At 36.0% G+C, this 20,017-nt stretch overlaps 1 protein-coding gene across 1 annotated transcript in view; it reads right to left on the bottom strand.

The window, feature by feature from the left end:
* Positions 1 to 1,732: 1,732 nt before the first annotated feature.
* HPS5 (HPS5 biogenesis of lysosomal organelles complex 2 subunit 2) overlaps positions 1,733 to 20,017 on the bottom strand; it is a 49,598-nt gene continuing 31,313 nt past the window's right edge. Inside the window, exons 15-22 of the mRNA XM_044680740.1 lie at positions 19,063 to 19,637; positions 17,071 to 17,191; positions 15,462 to 15,617; positions 12,606 to 12,725; positions 11,853 to 11,966; positions 3,878 to 3,984; positions 2,946 to 3,222; positions 1,733 to 2,397 (exon numbers count right to left, since the gene is read on the bottom strand). Coding sequence (XP_044536675.1) covers positions 2,337 to 2,397; positions 2,946 to 3,222; positions 3,878 to 3,984; positions 11,853 to 11,966; positions 12,606 to 12,725; positions 15,462 to 15,617; positions 17,071 to 17,191; positions 19,063 to 19,637 — 1,531 coding nt within the window. The 3' untranslated portion in view covers positions 1,733 to 2,336. The remainder of the gene's footprint in view (positions 2,398 to 2,945; positions 3,223 to 3,877; positions 3,985 to 11,852; positions 11,967 to 12,605; positions 12,726 to 15,461; positions 15,618 to 17,070; positions 17,192 to 19,062; positions 19,638 to 20,017) is intronic.

Below are 20,017 nucleotides of genomic sequence, written 5' to 3'. Positions count from 1 at the left end.
ATTAGTACTATAAGAAATGGAGTTTGATATACAGGCAATCTTCTAACTCATAACATTTATGTACTCAGGCTTCAGTAAATGAAAATGTCAATGGGCCCATTTTAGAGGATGAATAAGGCCCAAAAAAACCAAATTTCAATCAAGGCGTAATTATCTATTCCAGTAGTTCTTAAATTCTTGGTCCCAAAACCCCTTTGCACTCTTAAAAATCACTCATATCCACCCAAAGAGCTTTGTTTATGTGGCTTATATCTATTATTACAATTAAAATTATCTTGAGAGACTGATTTTAGGTAAGAATATAAGTCTATTGATTATATCAGGTTTATTGGATAAACCCACATCTAAGTGATAAAAAGTGATATAGGTCTCTTAGCCTCTCTCTTGACCAGGGATGACCTGAGCTGGCTCAGGTAGCTTAATAAATGACATTTTTGGCCAGTCCTCCCTTCCCCTTGAACATCCCAAGATATCTTTAATTGATGATAACTAATTAAGAAGTTCATCAAATTTTTACCCCTCTCAATCCTCACAGGTAGAGAGAGGTCACAGATGCAGAAAAAGAACCTTTCTCCCCCTCATTTATTAGACATTCCTTGGGATTCCCAAGGACAAAGAAAATGTAAAAAGCAGCAGACCGGATAGTATCTCTAACCCAGATCCCAGACACAGGAATTCTCCTTAATATACAGGAATTAATGCAGTATATGAAAAATAAATTCTAATACTATCAATATTTACCATATTATAAGTTAAAACATCTTAGTATTATTATGAATAGTTCTGACCTTATAAATCTCCTAGTCTTAGGGATTCCCAGGGGTTCCTGTACCACACACTTTGATAACTACTGGTCTACACCAATAAAATATTATTTTGGAGTTCATATCTAAAATCCATAAATTTCCTAATAAATGTGATAGAAAGGAATTCTTTCTGTGAGACAGGATTCCCTATAGAATAATTTAAATCTGCATTGAGGTTTGAGGTTACATGGTACTTTTGCATAATAACAATACTGTATTATATTGTTATGAGGGAGATTATTAAGTTATCATTTAGGAGACCTAACAGGAAGGGCTGGAGAATTCCACATGGAATTCCACATGGAAAAGACCTCCAGGAGTTGATGCAGAGTGAAAGAAGCAGAGCCAGAAGAACATTGTACACAGAGACCAATACACTGTGGTAAAATCGAATGTAATGGACATCTGTACTAGCAGCAATGCAATGACCCAGGACAATTCTGAGGGATTTATGGTAAAGAACACTACCCACATTCAGAGGAAGAACTGCAGGAGTGGAAACACAGAAAAGGGGCAACTGCTTGAACACATGGGTTGGGGTGGGCATGATTGGGGATGTAGACTCAAAACTACCACACTAATGCAACTATCAACAATTTGGAAATAGGTCTTGATCAATGACACATGTTAAAACCAGTAGAAATGCGCATCGGCTTTGGGGGAGGGCGGGGGGGGGGAGCTCAGGGGGTGAAGGGAAAAGTAAGATCATGAATCATGTAACCATGTTAACTTTTCTAAAAAATAAAAATTATTAAATGGGGGGTGGGGGGGAATAAATAAATAAATGAGCAAATAGGTGAATAAATAAATGAATGAATGAATGGATTAAAGTTACAGATTAGATGGGAAACAGAGTCTAATGACAATGAATCTTTACACGACTTAAATAATACAAGGATTCTCTATAAAAGTACCAGTTAGTTTTCATTAAGAACATTTTATTAAAGTGCATAATTGTCTGGAACAACTCAACTCAGGCAAGTACAGCAATAAAGCATTTTGGATAAACAAAGAGCAAGCTATATGCAAGTATATGTCAAATAAATATTGGCAAATACATAGTGAAATATTTAATTTTAAAATTCAGTCATTTAATTTAAATACACAATTTGTGACCTACTTAATTTGTTCTGTCTACTAATTGTTATAGCTAAAATAGTTCACATAAACAGTTGCCTTGTTTAAAAACAGATAGCCTTTGCCCTCACTCTGCTCAGCAGTAGAACTATCCTTATGTGACCAGAGAGGCAGTTGGATAAGTAGCTCTAAGGTCAGGGATAAACTGTCTAGCCTCACAGTAAAGAAGACTGTTTTTAATATGTAAGTGCAGAATTCCATTTGAGCACAAAGGCAGCCTTCAAAAGTCAGATTTAATTAAGACTGATTTCCACAGCAAATGCTAAGGCCCCCAGACCATTTTCACCTTTTGTCCAACATGGGGATATTGGATGGGATATCCAAAGATTCCAAAGGCACTTGATCTTGTTTTTTCCACAAAATTTCACAATTGAACTCCCTGGTCTTCCCCAACTAGGCCTGCTGGGACCATAGAAAACGGTCACACTTTTCAAGCATGCTTTGGATCAATGCTCTGAAATTCCAAAGAAAAAAACAATAAAAATTAGTAAACCTGGTTCACTAGGCACAGGTAGGTTACAGATTATTAATGCTCATTAACTGACAAGAAGTGGCATAAAGAAAAGACCTTGTAAAAGAGAAGGAAGAACAAGAGAGCCAGAATGCTGTACTGATAGCCTAAAGTATCAAAAGAACCAAAGAAAGGCCTCTAGCACGAGTAAATCTCCCATGGTGAATTTATAGAATGAGGAAGAAAAGAATTGCACAAGATGAAGTGGCGAGGAGGCTCTAAAGTCTCTCCTACTGATAAGATCACGGATCAGGCCACAAATCTAAAGTCATCTCTGCAAACAACGTAAATGTGACTATAGTTGGGGGGAAAAGAGCTATCCAAAAAAACTTCTGAGTCAAGTCAAATCTTTGCACATCCAACCAAATCCAGATGTGTGTCAATTTGCAAATAATTTACAAATCAAATGTTAGTAAAAAGAGTTGCCTGAAGTGGACAATGAATGAAATATCATTATTACAAGCTTGTCACTAAAGCTTGACAGCTTTTACCTCTGCCTTTTCTCAGCAATCCTCAGAATGTTACAGGTTCTGGTAAATCTCTCAGACAATCCCAGCGTCAAGCCACACTCCTGAAGCAACACAGAGGCCCGATCTGGGCCCATGACTTTGGCTAACAGGAGAGCCACGTTCTCCACAGTGATGGGGGGAGGACTGGAAGAACTGTCAGCACTGACATTTCTGTCTGGTGTCTCCTGAGGGGCTGCCTCTTTACTGGATGCAAGATTCAAAAGAAGCTTCCATTCATCCATTGTCTCTGGGATCCAACCTAAACAGAAACAATTAACTGGTCATGACTATGCCAAAACCAGGGCTTCTCATAAAGCAGGAAGTCAAATATTTTGTGAATGAATAGTTTAAATGCCTTAAACAAATGCAACAAAATAAGCTTCAAAAATGTCTCTTTCATGTCAAGGTAATTGTTCTCTGGATTCAGAGAAAAAGTGATCATTCATTCTCTAAAAATGAGAATAAAAAACATTCCTGGTAGACAATCCATGTTGTCCATATCAATTATTTTTAAAAGTACAGCACCCAATGCCTATGCATTAGAATCCAAAACTAATTCAAACTAGGACCTTTTTCTGTCTGATTACCTTCCACCTAGTGGCTTTATGATCTGAATCGCCTGCAAGGGTGATTAGCTTTACATAGTCTAAACACTGCTCTACTCCAAAGTTTCTATAATTCCCTAATTTTTTTCTGTTAGTATCTCCCTCAAATATGGGTTCATGACCTAATAAATACATTTTTTAAAGTTTATATAGGCCCATAGGATACATAAATTAATGCCTAACAGAGTGATACATATTTGTCAGAATATCTTCCCCTCCAATCCATTCCAACAGTTTTCTCTTCCTTTGAAGAACCACTATGGCCTCTCCAGAGGTTATGTAAATATTGGCAAACTGAGGGTTACTTACCATTTTCTGCACCCACAATTCTCATATCATCCAGATAAACCATATTAGTAAAGGCTTCTTTTCTTCTATCGAGCTCCAAACAGAGAGTAAGGTAGCCAGGCCAGAAACTAAAGAAGAAAATTTAAGAATGGAAAAAAATGAAAAATTTCCCTAGACAATTCTTTTTTAAAGCCATTAATCCATGCACTGTCATCTTAAGTGCTTAGTACAGGGTCTAGTACATAGTAAGAGCTTAATAAATGTTTACTGATTGACTGACTATTTAAAGTTAAATGCTTATCCCAGAACATATATCCTGTCTATTTTCATATGACCCTGAGACCTATCACATTACTAACACCAAAGACCAGACTCCTCAAATAAGTAAACTCTGAGCTACAGCCTCTCCTTCAATTGCTGTATCCAGTATCACTAACTCCTTCTGATTCTTCCTTTGAAATATTTCTCAGATTTGTTCTTTCTTCTCTGAGCTTACTTAATACCTTATGACATATTATTTTAACAACTACAACAATTCAATACAACAATTATTTGTTATTTATGAGTGTCCAAGTCACTGGGCCTACAAACATGAAAACAAAACAGTTCTTAATAATGAAAGTATTTAAAGTCTACTGGTATGATAAAATAAAATACAAAGAAATTTGAGGAAGGAGAGAAGAATTCTAATATTGTTCATTAATACAGTGCTTTAAAATTTGCAAAACAATTTAAACATAATTTCATTTATGCCTCATAATAAGACTATTAAATAGGAACCCTAAATATTATTATCCCTACTTTACAGATGCAGAAACTGAGGATCTGAGAGATTAAGCACCTTGCTCATAAACAAACTATTAAATATTAAAGACAAAAGTTGAATCCAGTTATTCCTGACTCCAGGTCCAACACTTTACTCTCAGCCATACTGCTTCTAGTAAATGGAGAATTTAGAGAAGGCTTCATAAAAGAGATGGCAACTGCACTGAACCCAGAAGAAAAATAATTAGAGATGAATGATCACTGCAGAGAACTGGCCAGGGTTCTAGCTAGTAGAAAGATTCCTGCTGTAGCTCTAAGACTCCAAGCCTCATAGTAAAGTGGAGGGGACAAATTAGGTCCCCTATACACAGTGAGTTTATATTTCTCCTCAGAACCTCATGATTCTCTTCATTAATCCTTCACCCTAAAAGGAAACCTTAACTTTTTCACTTTCCCATGATAGATAAGGACAGAAGTGGCACTGGCCACTTCTAGGAAAAAATCTGCCATCCATTCAGATTTCTACAGTCTGCTTGGTAGATCTGGTCCAAAAACCCAATTCTTCATCTTTCTCTCTTCCTCCAAATTCCCTTACTACTTCTGTTACCTGTTCTCTCAGGAGGGTAATTAGTGCTGGGGAAGTTTTTCCCAGAGCTGCCATTACATCAATGGAAAGAGTGATACATTTGGAGTCAGAGGACCACCTCAGTCACAATAGGCAAAGGTACTAAACTTCTCTAGGTCTGTTTCCTCATCTGTAAAATAAGAAGATTAGACAGAATTGCCTCTAAAGTCCTTTGATCCTATAAAGATTCTAAAAGGCAGAAGTGAAAAAAAAGGGAAGAGCTCTAGGAATGAGGGATGGCTTTTACAAATTCTAAGGCAGGACACAGAGGTTAATGCCCTATGCCTGGATAAGAGTGTGAAAAGAAATATGTGAGATAGGCTGCAATGGTAGAGGAGCCAGATTGTAGAGGATCTTATAGGACAGCTCAGTAGTCTTTTTTGTTTTTTCTTATCCTGGGGCAGTAAGGAGATCCAAAATGTTTTAAGCAAGGGAGTGAAAGTGGCAGAATTATGACTTAGGAAGATTTTTTTTTTAGACCCTTAACTTCTGTGTATTGGCTCCTAGGTGGAAGAGTAGTAAGGGTGGGCAATGGGGGTCAAGTGACTTGCCCAGGGTCACACAGCTGGGAAGTGTCTGAGGCCAGATTTGAACTCAGGACCTCCCATCTCTAGGCCTGACTCTCAATCCACTGAGCTACCCAGTTGCCCCCTTGACTTAGGAAGATTATTGTGGCAGCTGTATGGAGGAAGAACTGTAGAGAAGACTAGAAACAGGGAAAACAACTGTAGGAAACCAAGGTGAGATACAATTAGGGCCTGTTGTGGGGCTAGAGAGAAGGATCAAAAACTGGGAAGGTTGTAGAAGAACTGGACAACTGATATAATATGGGGGCTGAAAAAGAAATAAAAGTTAGGAATAACTCCTAAGCAATAATATCCTAAGGTGGATGGGGGGCGGTGGGGAGGGGGGAGGTGACAAGACTAGAAGTAGCTAAGTTTGAAGAAGGAAAGTATATAGAGAAAAAGAGTGATGAGTTACATTTTAGTCATGGAATAAACTGACATGCTGAGCCACTATCAGTGTGACTTCTGAAAGATCTTGGAAAACAAGAAAGGACCTGGAGGTTTAGAGAAGAACAAGTATTGGCACAATTTTCAAAATAGGAAAGGGAATAGAATCTGGAAGTATAGACCAATGTGTTTTAACTTCAATTCTTGGCAAAATTCTAGAAAATATTACTAAACAGGATTTCATGATCACCAAGAGTTTGCTTAGTTTCATTAATTCAAATATGGTTTCATTAATTACAAGTCATTAGCTAACATCATTTCCTTATGAAATAGGGTTTGCAGATGAGAAGAATGCTACGCATATGATTTACATGAATTTTAGTAAGGCTTTATAAAAAATTTGTCATTGCTTCCCTTTTGGACAAGATAGGAAGGTGTAGCCTAGGCTGGTACTGTTCAACTCAAATAGAAATGGGAGCCACCAATTCATACATAATAATCCCTACAGGCTACATATTGACTTAGTTTTAAAATGTAATGTTATCAGTGTTTTATGGTATTTTTATTTATTTTATTAATTATTCCCTAATTACATCTTAATTTGGTTTGGGTTGCACTCAGGAGTGTTGTGAGCCACATATTTTGACACCTATGGCCTAGACAATAGTCAAATGAGGCCTAGTCACTAGTTAGGACTAGTCACTAATGGTTAGTTATCAATTTGGAAAGAAGTCCCTAGCGAAATCTCCTAAGGACTCTATCTTGAACTTTATACTGCTTAAAATTTTTATCAATGTGGCAAACTAACTCATTTGGTCTCCAAATTTTTCTGATCTTGCCTCAATCAATATAAGAAATTTGAGCAAGCACTTCCAATATATATACATTTACTTATTTACAAGCTATATACAAATGATGCTGTATGGATAATGATATCCTTTCAAAAACACACAATAAAAGTTTTTAAAGGATGAGAAAAAAAAGATATCCATATGCCTAGAAAACCATTAATTTAATGAGGGAACATTTTGGAGAATATTTGTGTGAGGACCAAAGAAGAGAGAAACAGCAACATGGTGACCACAATACATTAGAGACCATTTGGCAAAGAGAAGAATGATAAATTCTTGACATGGTTCCCCAAATTGACAATGAAGTAAGATTATATTTGTGAGGGGAGACTTCAACTACAAGAATGCCTCTGTTAAAAAGTAAAGCTATTTTTTAATTCCTAATTTGTTTTACCAATAGTCAAATCTTTAAAAGGTAGAAGATAAAGCAGGGATTATTGTTCTTGTATGTTCCTATTAACAGTCCATGTAATTTGGATTCTAATGCATTAATTTTGAGTGAAAGCTTTTCAAATTCATGTAATCCCCAAGTTATATATTTTAGCTTTTGTAAAGGCCTCTATCCCTTGTTTGGTTGTTCCACCCATGCAAGTGAAAAGTACATCATTTTTTCTAATTTTTTAAAATAATATGATCTATAATACTGAAGTTATACATCCATTTGGAATTTATTGTAAAATATGGTGTAAGATTTTTATCTGTCTAATTTCTGTCAAAATGATTTTCAGTTTTCTCAGTATCTACCTAATAAGGATCTATTTTCTAAGTCATTTAGTGAATAGATCGTTTTCAAAAGAGAAAACACAAATTGCTAAAAAGTACTTGAAAAGCATTCAATTTTACTACTAATCAAAGAAATGCAAATTAAAATAATTTTCAAGTTAAAGTAGTAACTTTAAAACTACTAAACAGGCAAACATAAATGAAAGAAGAAACTCAAAATGAGAAAGATTTTGGAGAAACAGACATTGCTGGTAGAACTGCAAAGATGTAGGATATTTTTAGAGAAGCAATCATTGGAACATATTAAGTGATACAAAATACTATGTGTCCAAGATTTCCATTGTGGAGAATGTATTCTAAAAGCTTTATCAAAGGATCCAAGTTGTGGCATATGATTGTGATGGAATACTATTATGCAGCAAGAAATGATGAATAGGTTATTTTGGAAAAAAGGAAACATGTACATGAAATCATGAAGAGTAAAATGAGTAGAACCAAGAGAACACTATATACAGCAACAGAAATGTTGTTTGAAGATTGACTTGTGTATATCCACCTCCAAAGAAAGATATAAATAAAAATAAATAAGAAAAAGTTTTATATATATAGTCAAATGATTCTATCTGTAAAGGGGGGAGGAGTAACCTGAGTATTTTAATATAACATAAATTGATTAATAAAAAAACAACAACAACAATTTTAGCAATAACTTGAAAAAGTATAGATGGAATCTTTGCCATATCCAAAGATGACATAAAGCAAGGGGAAATATCAAAAACTGGATAGAAACAGGAACCAAAAAAATCTTTACATACTAGAAAATGAAACTAAATCTAAGAAGATTAAATTTGTTAGAGATAAATGTAAATGTTTATGTTTAGGTTAAAAAACCAGGATGGCTACAAGAAATGGTTGATAGTACGTCATCTGAAATAAATCTATACTTTTATTGGAATACAAGCTGAATGAGTCAATAATGTAATATAATAGCTAAAGAAGTGATTTTTGGCTATAGTGAAAGATGGATATCCTACTGGCCTGATAAAACCAGAGTACTCTGCTCAGTTTTGGATACCAAAGTCTTCAAATGAAGATGGCAAATCAAATAATATCCAAAGAGGAGTTACCAAGACAATGAAAGTTTCAAAATTATAGCATATGGGAACTAATAGAAGGAACTATAGATGTTAGATATTTATAACAGCTTTTTGTGGTGGCAAAGAATTGTTAACTATGGATATCCATCAACTGGGGAATGGCTGAACAAGTTGTAGTATATGATTGTAATAGAATGCCACACTGTACCATAAGAAATGGTGAACAAGATGATCACAAAAAACCAGCAAAGACTTATATGAAGTGATACAAAGTGAGATGAGCAGAACCAGGAGAACATGCTATACAGTAACAGCAATAAGATTCAATGATCAACTGCAAATGACTTAACTATTACCAGCAGTTTAAGGATCTAAGACAACTCCAAAAGACTCATGTTGAAAAAAGCTATCCATGGAAGAAACTGATGAAGTCTAAATGAAGATTGAAGCATACTATTTTCCACTTTAATCTCTTTCATAATTTTTTTCTTACATATGCAATATGTGTCTTCTTTCACATAACAAACATGGAAATCTGTATAATCTAGATCATATTACCTCCCGTCTCAGGGAGGAGGGTGGTGAGGGAAGGATGGAGGGAAAGAGAGAACATAGATCACAAGATGTCAGAAAACTATTATTAAAAATTATAGCAGGTAATATGGAAAAAAAAACTTTTAATAAACTGAAAAGAAAAGATTGAGGGGGAGACACAATAACCATCTCCCAATATTTAAAGGGTTGTCCTGCAGAAGAGGGATGAAAATGAGCCTACTTGGCCTCCAGGACACAACTAGAAGCAATGAGTTGAGGCAGATTCAGACTTACCTTGCCACTACCCAACCTTGTAGAAGCTCAGGAACCATCTGGTCAAATAGATTCCTGAAGAGAAATTCTCCCTAAAATCTCCCTGACAATAATTATGCAACCTTTATTTTTTGAACTTTTATTTTTTTATATTTTTATACTTTTATTTAATTTATTTATTTTTATGTTTTTGTTTTATTATGATAAATAAATAATTATTTATTTTTTTGATGTTGAATATCTCTAATGAAGAAGGACTCACTCTCTCCTAAGGCAGCTCATTCTACTTTTGGATAGCTCCAATTATTAGGAAGTCTTTCTTCATCCTGAGCCAAAATCTTGCCCCGTGAAACCTCCCCTGATTGCTCTACGTTTTGTCCTATGCAGCCAAGCAGAACAATTCTAATCCCCCATCTACATGACGGTTAGTCAGTCAACAAGCATTTTCTGAGTATCTACTATGTGCAGGCACCATATACTAATTCCTGGGGATACGAAGAAAGGTAAAAAGTCCTTGTGATCAAAGAGATCACAGGGCAATAGAGGAGACAACATGCAAACAACTACATATATACACAATATAAAGCGCATCCAAAAGTCTTAAGTACAATTTTAAATTAATAAATTTAAAGCCATACTGATTTTGGGGATGGTATGTCTACAGTATAAATCAGAGTTTATCTCAATAGAAGTGTGATAATGAAATTAAGTCTACCCTGCCCATTCTTAGATTTAATCACCAAAGATGTAAACACCACCACTTAATTCACAAGTGGAGAAGTCTGTAACCCATGTGTGCAAAAGTGGGTGACGAAACAGAATTGACTGACTGCCTCCGGGGCAGTCCTAAGCAAAGCATCTGTTGTGATTGGACATATAAACTAGGAGGGAAGGCACAGGAAGTGATGAAAAAGAAGCGCTTTTAAAAGGGAGTGACAACTTCCTGTAGCTCTTCTTGTTTGTGTCTTGGACTTGGAGGAGCGCTGGCTGAAACCTTGGACTAGGTGAGACTGCTCTTAATCTCTCCCTTGGAATTACACATGGTGAGTGTAAAGACTAAATCTTTCTGGATTTCTCTGAAGGAACTCTCCTTTCAAGAGAGGCTTCATGACCAAAGCTTTTGCTTCATTCATCCCAGGCCTTCAGCCCTCGACCCTCGGCTCAAGAGCCCCTCGGCCCCCTTCTCTGACTGAGGACTAGTTAGATCTGCCTGGGTTGAACCAGGGACCGGAACAAATTATTTGGTGTGTTAGGTTAATTATCTTACCTTATCCTCTCTCTAATTTTCTTACTTTCTCTCTCTCTTCTCATTTACAAATAAACTACCATAAAAGTCATTTTGACTTGAAGTTTTCTCATTGGGGATTAATATTTATTCAATTCCCTGGTGACCACCCCTTTTTAATATTCACCCAACAAAAACCCCTTTTTACCCCTTAAAGAAGGAAGGCACTAAGAAAGACTTCTTCAAGAAGGTAGAATTTTAGCTAAGATTTGAAGGAAGCCAAAGAGAGAAGGCAATGTGCTAAGTATAAGGAATATAAATACAAAACTAAGAACATCTCTGTCTTCAAGTTTACATTAAGGCTTTTGTTTGTTTGCTTTCCTTTTTTTTAAACCTTTACTTTCTGTCTTAGAATTGATAAGTATCAATTGCAAGGCAGAAGAACGGTAAGGACAAGACAATGGGGGTTAAGTGACTAGTCCAGGGTCATATTGCTAGGAAGTATCTAAAGCCAAATTTGAACCAGAGACCTCGCATCTCTAGACCTGGATCTCTATTCATTAAGCCACCAAGCTGCCCCTACATTGAGATCTGAAAACTACTTTAGCAACATCTCAAATGATCTCACAACTCCACTGTGAAGTAGATGAGGACAGAGGCTAAATGACAGTCACACACAAGCATCAAAGGTAGAATGATAATTTAAGTGTTTCTTGACTTCAGACCAAGGGCCTTTCTGTAATACCATAGTGTTTCGCAAGTCTAAGGAAAAGTCAAATCCAAGCCCAAATTTGAAAAGTCACCAAGAGAAATTAATCTCTTTGAACTCATGTTCTGGTAAAATTTTCACTTATCTGTGTGACTTACGTTCATCTATTTGTTATATTACAAAGTCACTAGTTGTGATGACTCTATCTTTAAACTTAAATTCTGGTGAAATGTTTACTTACCCATGAGACTTACAAATTTCCATCATTTTTTCTTTGATTATAAAATTAGCTGGAAGCTTAATCAGAAGCAGAATCAGGTGACTGTAACCCCAGGTGAATAAATGTGAATGAGACCTGTTAAAAGAAAAGAAATACCAATAAATCTGATAAAACTAGGATTTTGAAAGTTTAATTTTTTTAAAACAATGAAATTCTGGAAATTGGGCAAAATGCAAACTGTTGTATACTTTATGTTTGATGCCAAGTAAACATTCTTAGGTCAAGAGGTCTCCAGCATCATTACTCTCCCCTCTTGCCCCATCTAAGCCCATTGAGAGGCCCACACTAAGGATCCAGAGATGAGAGCAGGCCACAGTATAAAACTTGGAATTTTTATCCACCCATAGTACAGCTTGAGAAAATACTGGATAATATGACCCATAAGGCTTCTTCTATTTGAAACTCTCTATATTCTAGAGTTAAAAGTTAAATCAAGGGTTCAAAATGGGAACTAAAAGAAAATATAAAAACCTAAGCTGAATTTCAGATAGCACATTTGGTCCTAGGCAGATCTCCCTGGGTGAAAAAGCAAGTAAAATTCAGGTATATGAAGTGATCCAGTGATCTGAAGCCCACTATCTGAAAGGAGGTAGAGAGAAGCTGTCCTCTTAGGACAAGATAAAAGCTGAGAAATGTTGTGCTTCATTTGAAAAATGAAGCTTCCAAAAGCTGGAATTCACCTACACTGGAAGGATGACAGAAACTGTCTCTTACCTAGGATGTCCATCATCATCCAGAGTGCAATTCCTTTCTGGGGCATCATGGGTCACTGCCAATAGCAGCCAATCCAATTTTAAAGACTCGGGCTGAAGGAGAGACTCAAGGAAGGACAATCTAGAAGAAATTCACGGCAAATGTCACTCATATCACAGCTGTCAGAGGAATAATTTAATTTGAATACTTGGTGGAAACTTAAGTATTGTCTGATCCAAAGTTTCTTAGGACTAATATGTAAATCATAGGCAGGTCATCAACCCTCCCCCTTCATCAAACAAAATAAGACTCCTTGGCAAATGTCTTTTTATCTGTGGGCCTCAATGTCCTCATTCCTTAAAAAAGAAAAAATAAATTAAATGATCTTCAGAGTTCTTTTCCAGCTCTGAATCATGTGATTCAGTCTTAAAAGCAAAGAGGGAAAAAATCTTATAATTACTCAACACCTACTCAGAAGAAAACTTTAACTCTAGGGACATCTGAATGTCCCTATATTCTCCCAAAAAGGCAATTTGAAACAGAGGCAAGCAAGGTTGTAGACTACAGAGGGTCTTAGATTTCCATACTGTGTACCTCACTTCTATGTGGCGCTTAGATTCCCCCACCTTGGACTTACTAGTTCATCAACAAAATGGAAAGCCTCCTGTCAATATATTGACAGATAACTGAATATCCATACTCAAAAAGCCACAGGGATATGTCCTCGTATATTTGCTCCCCCCTCCAATGGTACAGATTTCAACTCAGTTATAGCTGTTTCTTCTATGCCTATCTATATACTCTCCCATAAGTTTACAACAGGAGTCCACTCAATCTGCCAGAGGTCTTCCTCATTTTCTCCTGACATGGTAAGGATACTAGTGGAATACTCTTATCCATTTGTTATCCTTTCCCTTACCATGTGACCCACCCATCTGACTTTGCTATCTTACCTTTCTTTGACTGACTTTTATTCTTCTTCTTTAAAGTTCTTCATTGGTTATATGCTGCAGTCTATTTAAACCCACCATGAGTCTCTCTACTGACCACTATATAATATTTCTTTTCAATTCTTCAGAGACCACAGTATTCCATGTCCCACTGCTATATAGCAACATTAGTAAAACACTAGTATTTAAAAGATGGGCCTTTGGTGTTTAGGGGAAGCTTAGGGTCATTAAAGGTACATTTTAATTTCTCAAAAGCAATCTAGAATATTCTCCTTCTTCTCCTGATCTACTATAGATCAAATCCAAAAAACTCACTTTTCATCTATACTATCTATCCCATGGTTGTCCTTCCAAACAATGCCATAATCTGAGCAATAGATATTCTTTATCCACTTAAGTTTTTTAATTTGGCTAGTGCAACCAAAATCTCTTGAGGGATCACAGATATCCTTCACACAACTCTGTAATATTGCAAGGCTAGATACAACCAGTATAATATTAACTGTAAACAGGGCATTTGGAGGATTTTGCTTCATAGGAAATCCCTCTATACTGAATCCCCTCCATTTCAGTGCACATACCCTTTGATAAGCACACATACCTCATTATTTTATGCCTTACCTGATGTGTATTATCAGAGGGTCATTAAAAAGGATTATGTGTGTTGTTTTATATTTCAAGGAATACTAGATAATTTTAATAATGGGAGATGCCTTATCAAAAGAGAACCTTTAAGAAACTGTTTTACTCTATTGAATCAAATGCTGTTAAAAAATAATAAGCATTAGATAGTACAACATAAAAGGAAAAAACAACTACAAAACTAAAATCTACAAAAAAAACCTACAAAACTTGTTCCCAAAGAAGAGATATGAGAAAATACTTTCTCTTTCTCATTTGGAGAGGGAGTCAAAATTAATATACACATCATTCTCCCCTTTTAGGATACAGTCATCCCTCACTATATCACAGTTCACATATTGCAGCTTCAAAGTATCATGGGTTTTTAAAATATACATATATCTAATTCTTTATCACGAAGCTTTTGCTATATTGCAGGATTTTGTGATTGCACAAGTTTGCCAACTTGAGATTATACACAGCACACTACTGGCTGATGGAATGAAAGGCAACCAATCACAGCGCTGTGTTCTGTATCCTGGACACTGAACGGCTCAGTGACTATATAAAGCCTTAAATATATATATATATATATTTATGTATATATATATACACTAATATATATATATATATATATATATTTTCACTGTATTATTATTCTGTCCTACTGCCCATGCATGGGGTCTATAAATCCAACAAATATTTATCAGATGTCTACTACATGCAAGGCACTATTGAGAAAGATTAGGCTGATCTCCATGTAGGGTTGGCTTGGAGCACTATGTGATGCAGAGAAAGGCTTTGTCAAGGGGAAATAGAAGCACCAGGCATTGTCAACAAAAAGCCACAGCCTAACCACTGTCCTTAGGTATATGGGAAAACCGAATTAGTCTCTTTAGTGAGCAGATTCTAATCACCAGGCAAAAACTATCAACCTAGAATGGCTTAAGCAAAAACATGGAGGACCAGATCAAAATATAGGGTTTATTCAAATAGTTCTGCAGCTTCAGTGGTTAAGTTACATTTGGATTCCTAGCTGTCCAAATGCCACTTAGCTGTCCAACACTAAATGTCCCTATTCAGTTTGATGCAACAGATAAGACATTAAAGATAGGTCACATTTTTTGTTACAAGTTTAAGTTGGGACTACCATATCTCAGTTCACAGACCAGAATTAAATTCAGCCAAGTGTCCAAGCTTCTTCCTCAGTGCTGCTGGAGTTATAAAGGAATACTGGGAGGGAGGGAGGGAGAGTGGCAAAGAGATCCTCAAGGAGAAAGAAAAACATTTGTCACTCATCACTCACCTTTGATCTTCAGGCTTAGATTTCACAAGACTGTCCAAATACACTAAAAAATGGGCTGGATGATTCCTACAAAGCTGCATGATGTCTGACGGCATAACAGATGGAAAGAACTTGACCAAGCACCTAAGGGCTTTTTCTCCAAACTTTTCATAAAACCTGAAAAGAATCATAGATTTTTCAAGAGATGGTTCAAGACCCCAAAAGTCCCTGGACCAATTCAAAGTATGAATATCCTCTACTTCTTAGATAAGTAGTGATTCAGCCTTAATTTAAATACCTCCACTGACAGGTGGATCATCACCACTTCACCAAACAGCCCAATTGGTTTTTTAATAGGTCTAAGTTCTTCTTTATACTGAGCTGGAATATATCTCTCTAAATTACATTGGAGGGGGCAGCTGGGTAGCTCAGGGGACTGAGAGCCAGGCCTAGAGACAAGAGGTCCTAGGTTCAAAATCCGGCCTCAGACACTTCCCAGCTGTGTGATCCTGGGCAAGTCACTTGACCCCCATTGCCTAGCCCTTACCACTCTTCTGCCTTGGAGCCAATACACAGTATTGACTCCAAGATGGAAGGTAAGGGTTTTAAAAAAATAAAATAAAATAAATTACATTGGAGTCCTGGTTCAATTCTCTAGGGATATGAAGAACAAAGTTTGTGTTGGTTGGTTTTAATATACAAAACAAAAAACCCATTCCCCTCCTCAATTCCCATTCTTATTCTGATACCCCATCTGCCATGCCAACCTGTGTCCTCCTTATACTATCCCTTGGCCATCTGAGTTCTTCACCCAACATGAGCCCTTGCTCTCAGCAAGCACTAAACAAGCTAGATCTTTGATTTACATATAGACAAAAGTCAGATCCAGTTTCTCTAACATATAGTAACAAAAGAGCCACAATTTTAGCTTAGTGTCAGAACTACCATATTCCGTAAAAGGTTTTTTTAAGTCAAAGATTATTACCAATGGTGTGAAGTTAATATAAATTATATTCCTTTTTCCTTCTAAAAAAGGAAAGTTTTAAAAATCCATCTTGATCTCAGGTCCCAGTCCCACTTCTTTGATTGGGTATGCATATGTACCATGGGAAAATGCCAGAGGCCTTGTGGCTCTCTGGTGTCCTGGAAGGTGCTTGCCCCTTATACCCCATGACTCCTGGTGTCCAGAAAACTGGCCTCTGATCTGGACTGAAGTCAAGTTGTCTAAGCAGGAAGACTCAGAAACTGGGATTATAAGAAAGGGAACTAAGGAAGCAACAAGGTATTGTTTTTTTGGGGGGTGGCCCTTGGTATTTTGTCTGGGAATTTAGCAGGCATGAGCAGGCTTTGGCTATGAAGCAACCTGGAGCTCTTTTATTTTTTCCTGGCACAGTCATGTAAACTGCTTTTCTCTCTCTCCAACCCTCTTTTACTATTTAATAAATAATTGTAAATTATTTATTATTATTATATATTATATATTTATTTTATAATAGATAGCCTCCAGAGAATCTTAATCCTTACACAACTCATGATAAAGTTCTCAGCTATATAACTATATGGAAGTTTAGTGACTGAAGAAAATGCATGTATTGTAACATTCCAGAAAGAACCCTGAAAGACAACCTACCTGATAGCATAGGCCATAAACAGAGGGTTGTCAGAAGAGGCCAAGTCATCTAAGAACTTTAACACTGTTGGCATATCTCCAACTTCCATCTCTGGAGGCACAGGACTGGAAAAAGCCATTTCTGAAAAACAAAACATTTGTCTTCCCTGATCTAGTAGTGGGTGATTAATGCATTCAAACAATAAGCATTGACTAAGTTCCTGTTATATATAGGCACTATAGAAAGGATCAATTATCATATTGGTCCCTATTCTCTAGGAATTTAGTTGAAAAGAAAAGGCATGCACAAGGAAATTTTTAGAATCGATTATGAAAGGTAAAAAGTATAAGGGAATATGGCATTTTTAAACAAACCTACCAAACTAAATTTCCAAAGGAACACTGCCCACTACCAACTATCTCCCTGAGGAAGCCAGATTCTCATTACAAGGATGGTTGAAATTGCTCAAAGCATCTTAAGAATCACCATCAGGTATTAGTGTTTGATTAATTTCACTGTTGGTCATTCTTCCTTCCCTGAGAGATTAAGTCATTTGACAAGGAAAAAGAAGTAGGAATAAAGGAGGTGATGATACTATTTTGGGTAAAAAATATACAAAGTACAGGAAGCAAGATAGCTCAGTGGATATTCAGGTCTAGAGAACGGAGGTCTTGGTTTCAAATCTAGCCTCAGACATTCCCTAGCTATGTGACCCTGTGCAAGTCATTTAGCCCCCATTGCCTAACCCTTACTACTCTTCTGCCTTGGAGCCAATACACAGTATTGTTTCTAAGATGGAAGTTAAATTTTTAAAAATAAATAAGCCAAGTATATAGTTGAGAAAATAATTTTGAAAGTAGGTCTAAGTTGTTCCAAAAATGCTTTGTATAATGGAAGGATTGTCTTAAGTATAGAATTCTAATGCACATACAGAATAGTTGATTACTCAGTACTGGAAAGGTATTAATATATGACAACATAATTCCTGAGCAAAACCATTATTATAGTCTGCTATAGTTTATGTTTGCATAGCACTTCACATTTTATAAAGTGCTTAATATGAACTCTCACTAGTACTCAAAACAACTCTATTCAGTAAACAGCAGTAGAAAAGAAAAGGATTCCTCATCTACCACTCCTTGAAATACACCTCAGCTTCTTTTTTAAAAATAAAATTCAATTAAAATTCACTGTTGGTGGAACTGTGCTGCAGTCCAGCCATTCCGGAAAACAATCTGGATCCATGCCCCAAAAGCTATTAATCTGCATAATTTCTGACCCAGCAGTACCACCACTAGGTTTATACCCAAAGAGATTAAAGAGGAAAAGGATCCATATGCACAAAAATATTTATAGCACCTCTGTTAGTGGTGGCAAAGAACTGGAAACTGAGAGTGTCCATCAAACGGAGAATAGCTGATCAAGTTACAGTATATGAACAATATTACTGTTATTAAAAAAAAAAAAGGATAAAGGTAATGGTTAAACCTGGAAAGATTTATATAACTTCAATAAAGCTAGGAAGAACCCAGAAAATAATTTCTAAAATAACATCAATACTAATAACCAACTTTGAAAGATTTGGATATTCACAATAGCCAACTATTATTACAAAGGACTAATAATGAAACAAATTGGCTACCTCCTAAAAGAGTTAACATATTCAGAATGCAGCTTGAGACCTTTTTTTTGGACATGGCCCATATAGGAATTTGTATTGTTTAAGTATGCATATTTATAAAGGTTTACTGTTCCTTCTTTCTCAATTGTGTTAGGAGAGAAGAAGAGGAAGAGAAGACAGATCTTCATTTGAAAAAAAATTTTTTTAACTAAAAATAAGGAAAATTTTTTAGAAAAATTTAATTGAATTAAGAAGAAACAGAAGGTTGTTGGCAAGGTAAAAGGTACCACAAACTTCTTTCTCAATTATTTTTTGAAATCCTACAATCCAAGATGCCATATTGCCCTTTCCCTCAATCTCTCACTCTCCAAAGTTAAAAAATCATTTTTACCTTTCAGTCCTTCAACATAAGTATCCCAAACCCTGGGACTGTCAGAGTATCTAATCTTGGCACATTGCTTCACTCTTTCCAAGTCCAAGAGAAAAAAGTATTTTTTTATAAACTGACAAACAGGAATCCAGTGAATAGTCTGCTGTAAATCTTGATTCATGTCTACACATGTGGCATTAGAACTAAATACACATAACTCCAGACACAGAGTTGTCAGTTTAGCCAGATCCTTCTGAAAACTGTTTTCTATGAAATATGGAACATGTACTCGAAAAAAGTCATCTGATGATTCTCTCAAACAGTTTCCTAATTCGTGTGTTATTTTGCCTACAGAATTTTCATTATCTGAACAATTCCTTTGATCTTGTCCAATATTTGCTTCTAAAATTTCTTTTTTAGATTCACCAAGTAAACCAGGCATATCCTGGTCTGTCTTTGTATGTAAGCTAACATCCTCTGAAACACTGAGAAGATCTTTCATTGCAAATGTTTCTTCTAAGTGTAAAAGCCACTCCTGTAGAACTAGTCTCAGAGATGTAGGTTGAAACAGAACCAGAGGATCTTGAAGCTTGAATCTGCATGAGAAAGAAGAATATTTCAGCAGAATTTAGGTAGACTTAGTGGCCAAAATTCCCAAATATGGCCTTTTGTCTGATAGCAAAGAATAAGAAACAAGTAAATGCCCATCAACCTTGGAATAGCTACATATTGTGGTACATGAATGTAATGGAATATAAACTATGCTATAAAAAATGAGGAATGTGATGAATACAAAGAAGCCTGGAAAGATCTATATGAACTCGTGCAGAGTAAAATGGAGCCAAGAATGTAGAGCCAATATACACAATGCCTGCAACAATGTAAATGGAAAGAACCACACAAAAAAAAATCAAAAGGGAATATAAAAAAATTATAAAGAGTAGCATTTAAATCAAAAAATATGAGAATATACTCT

The sequence above is a fragment of the Gracilinanus agilis genome, chromosome 6 (assembly GCF_016433145.1).
Source record: "Gracilinanus agilis isolate LMUSP501 chromosome 6, AgileGrace, whole genome shotgun sequence".
Taxonomy (NCBI): Eukaryota; Metazoa; Chordata; class Mammalia; order Didelphimorphia; family Didelphidae; genus Gracilinanus; species Gracilinanus agilis.
This window is presented reverse-complemented; position numbering and strand designations above follow the sequence as displayed.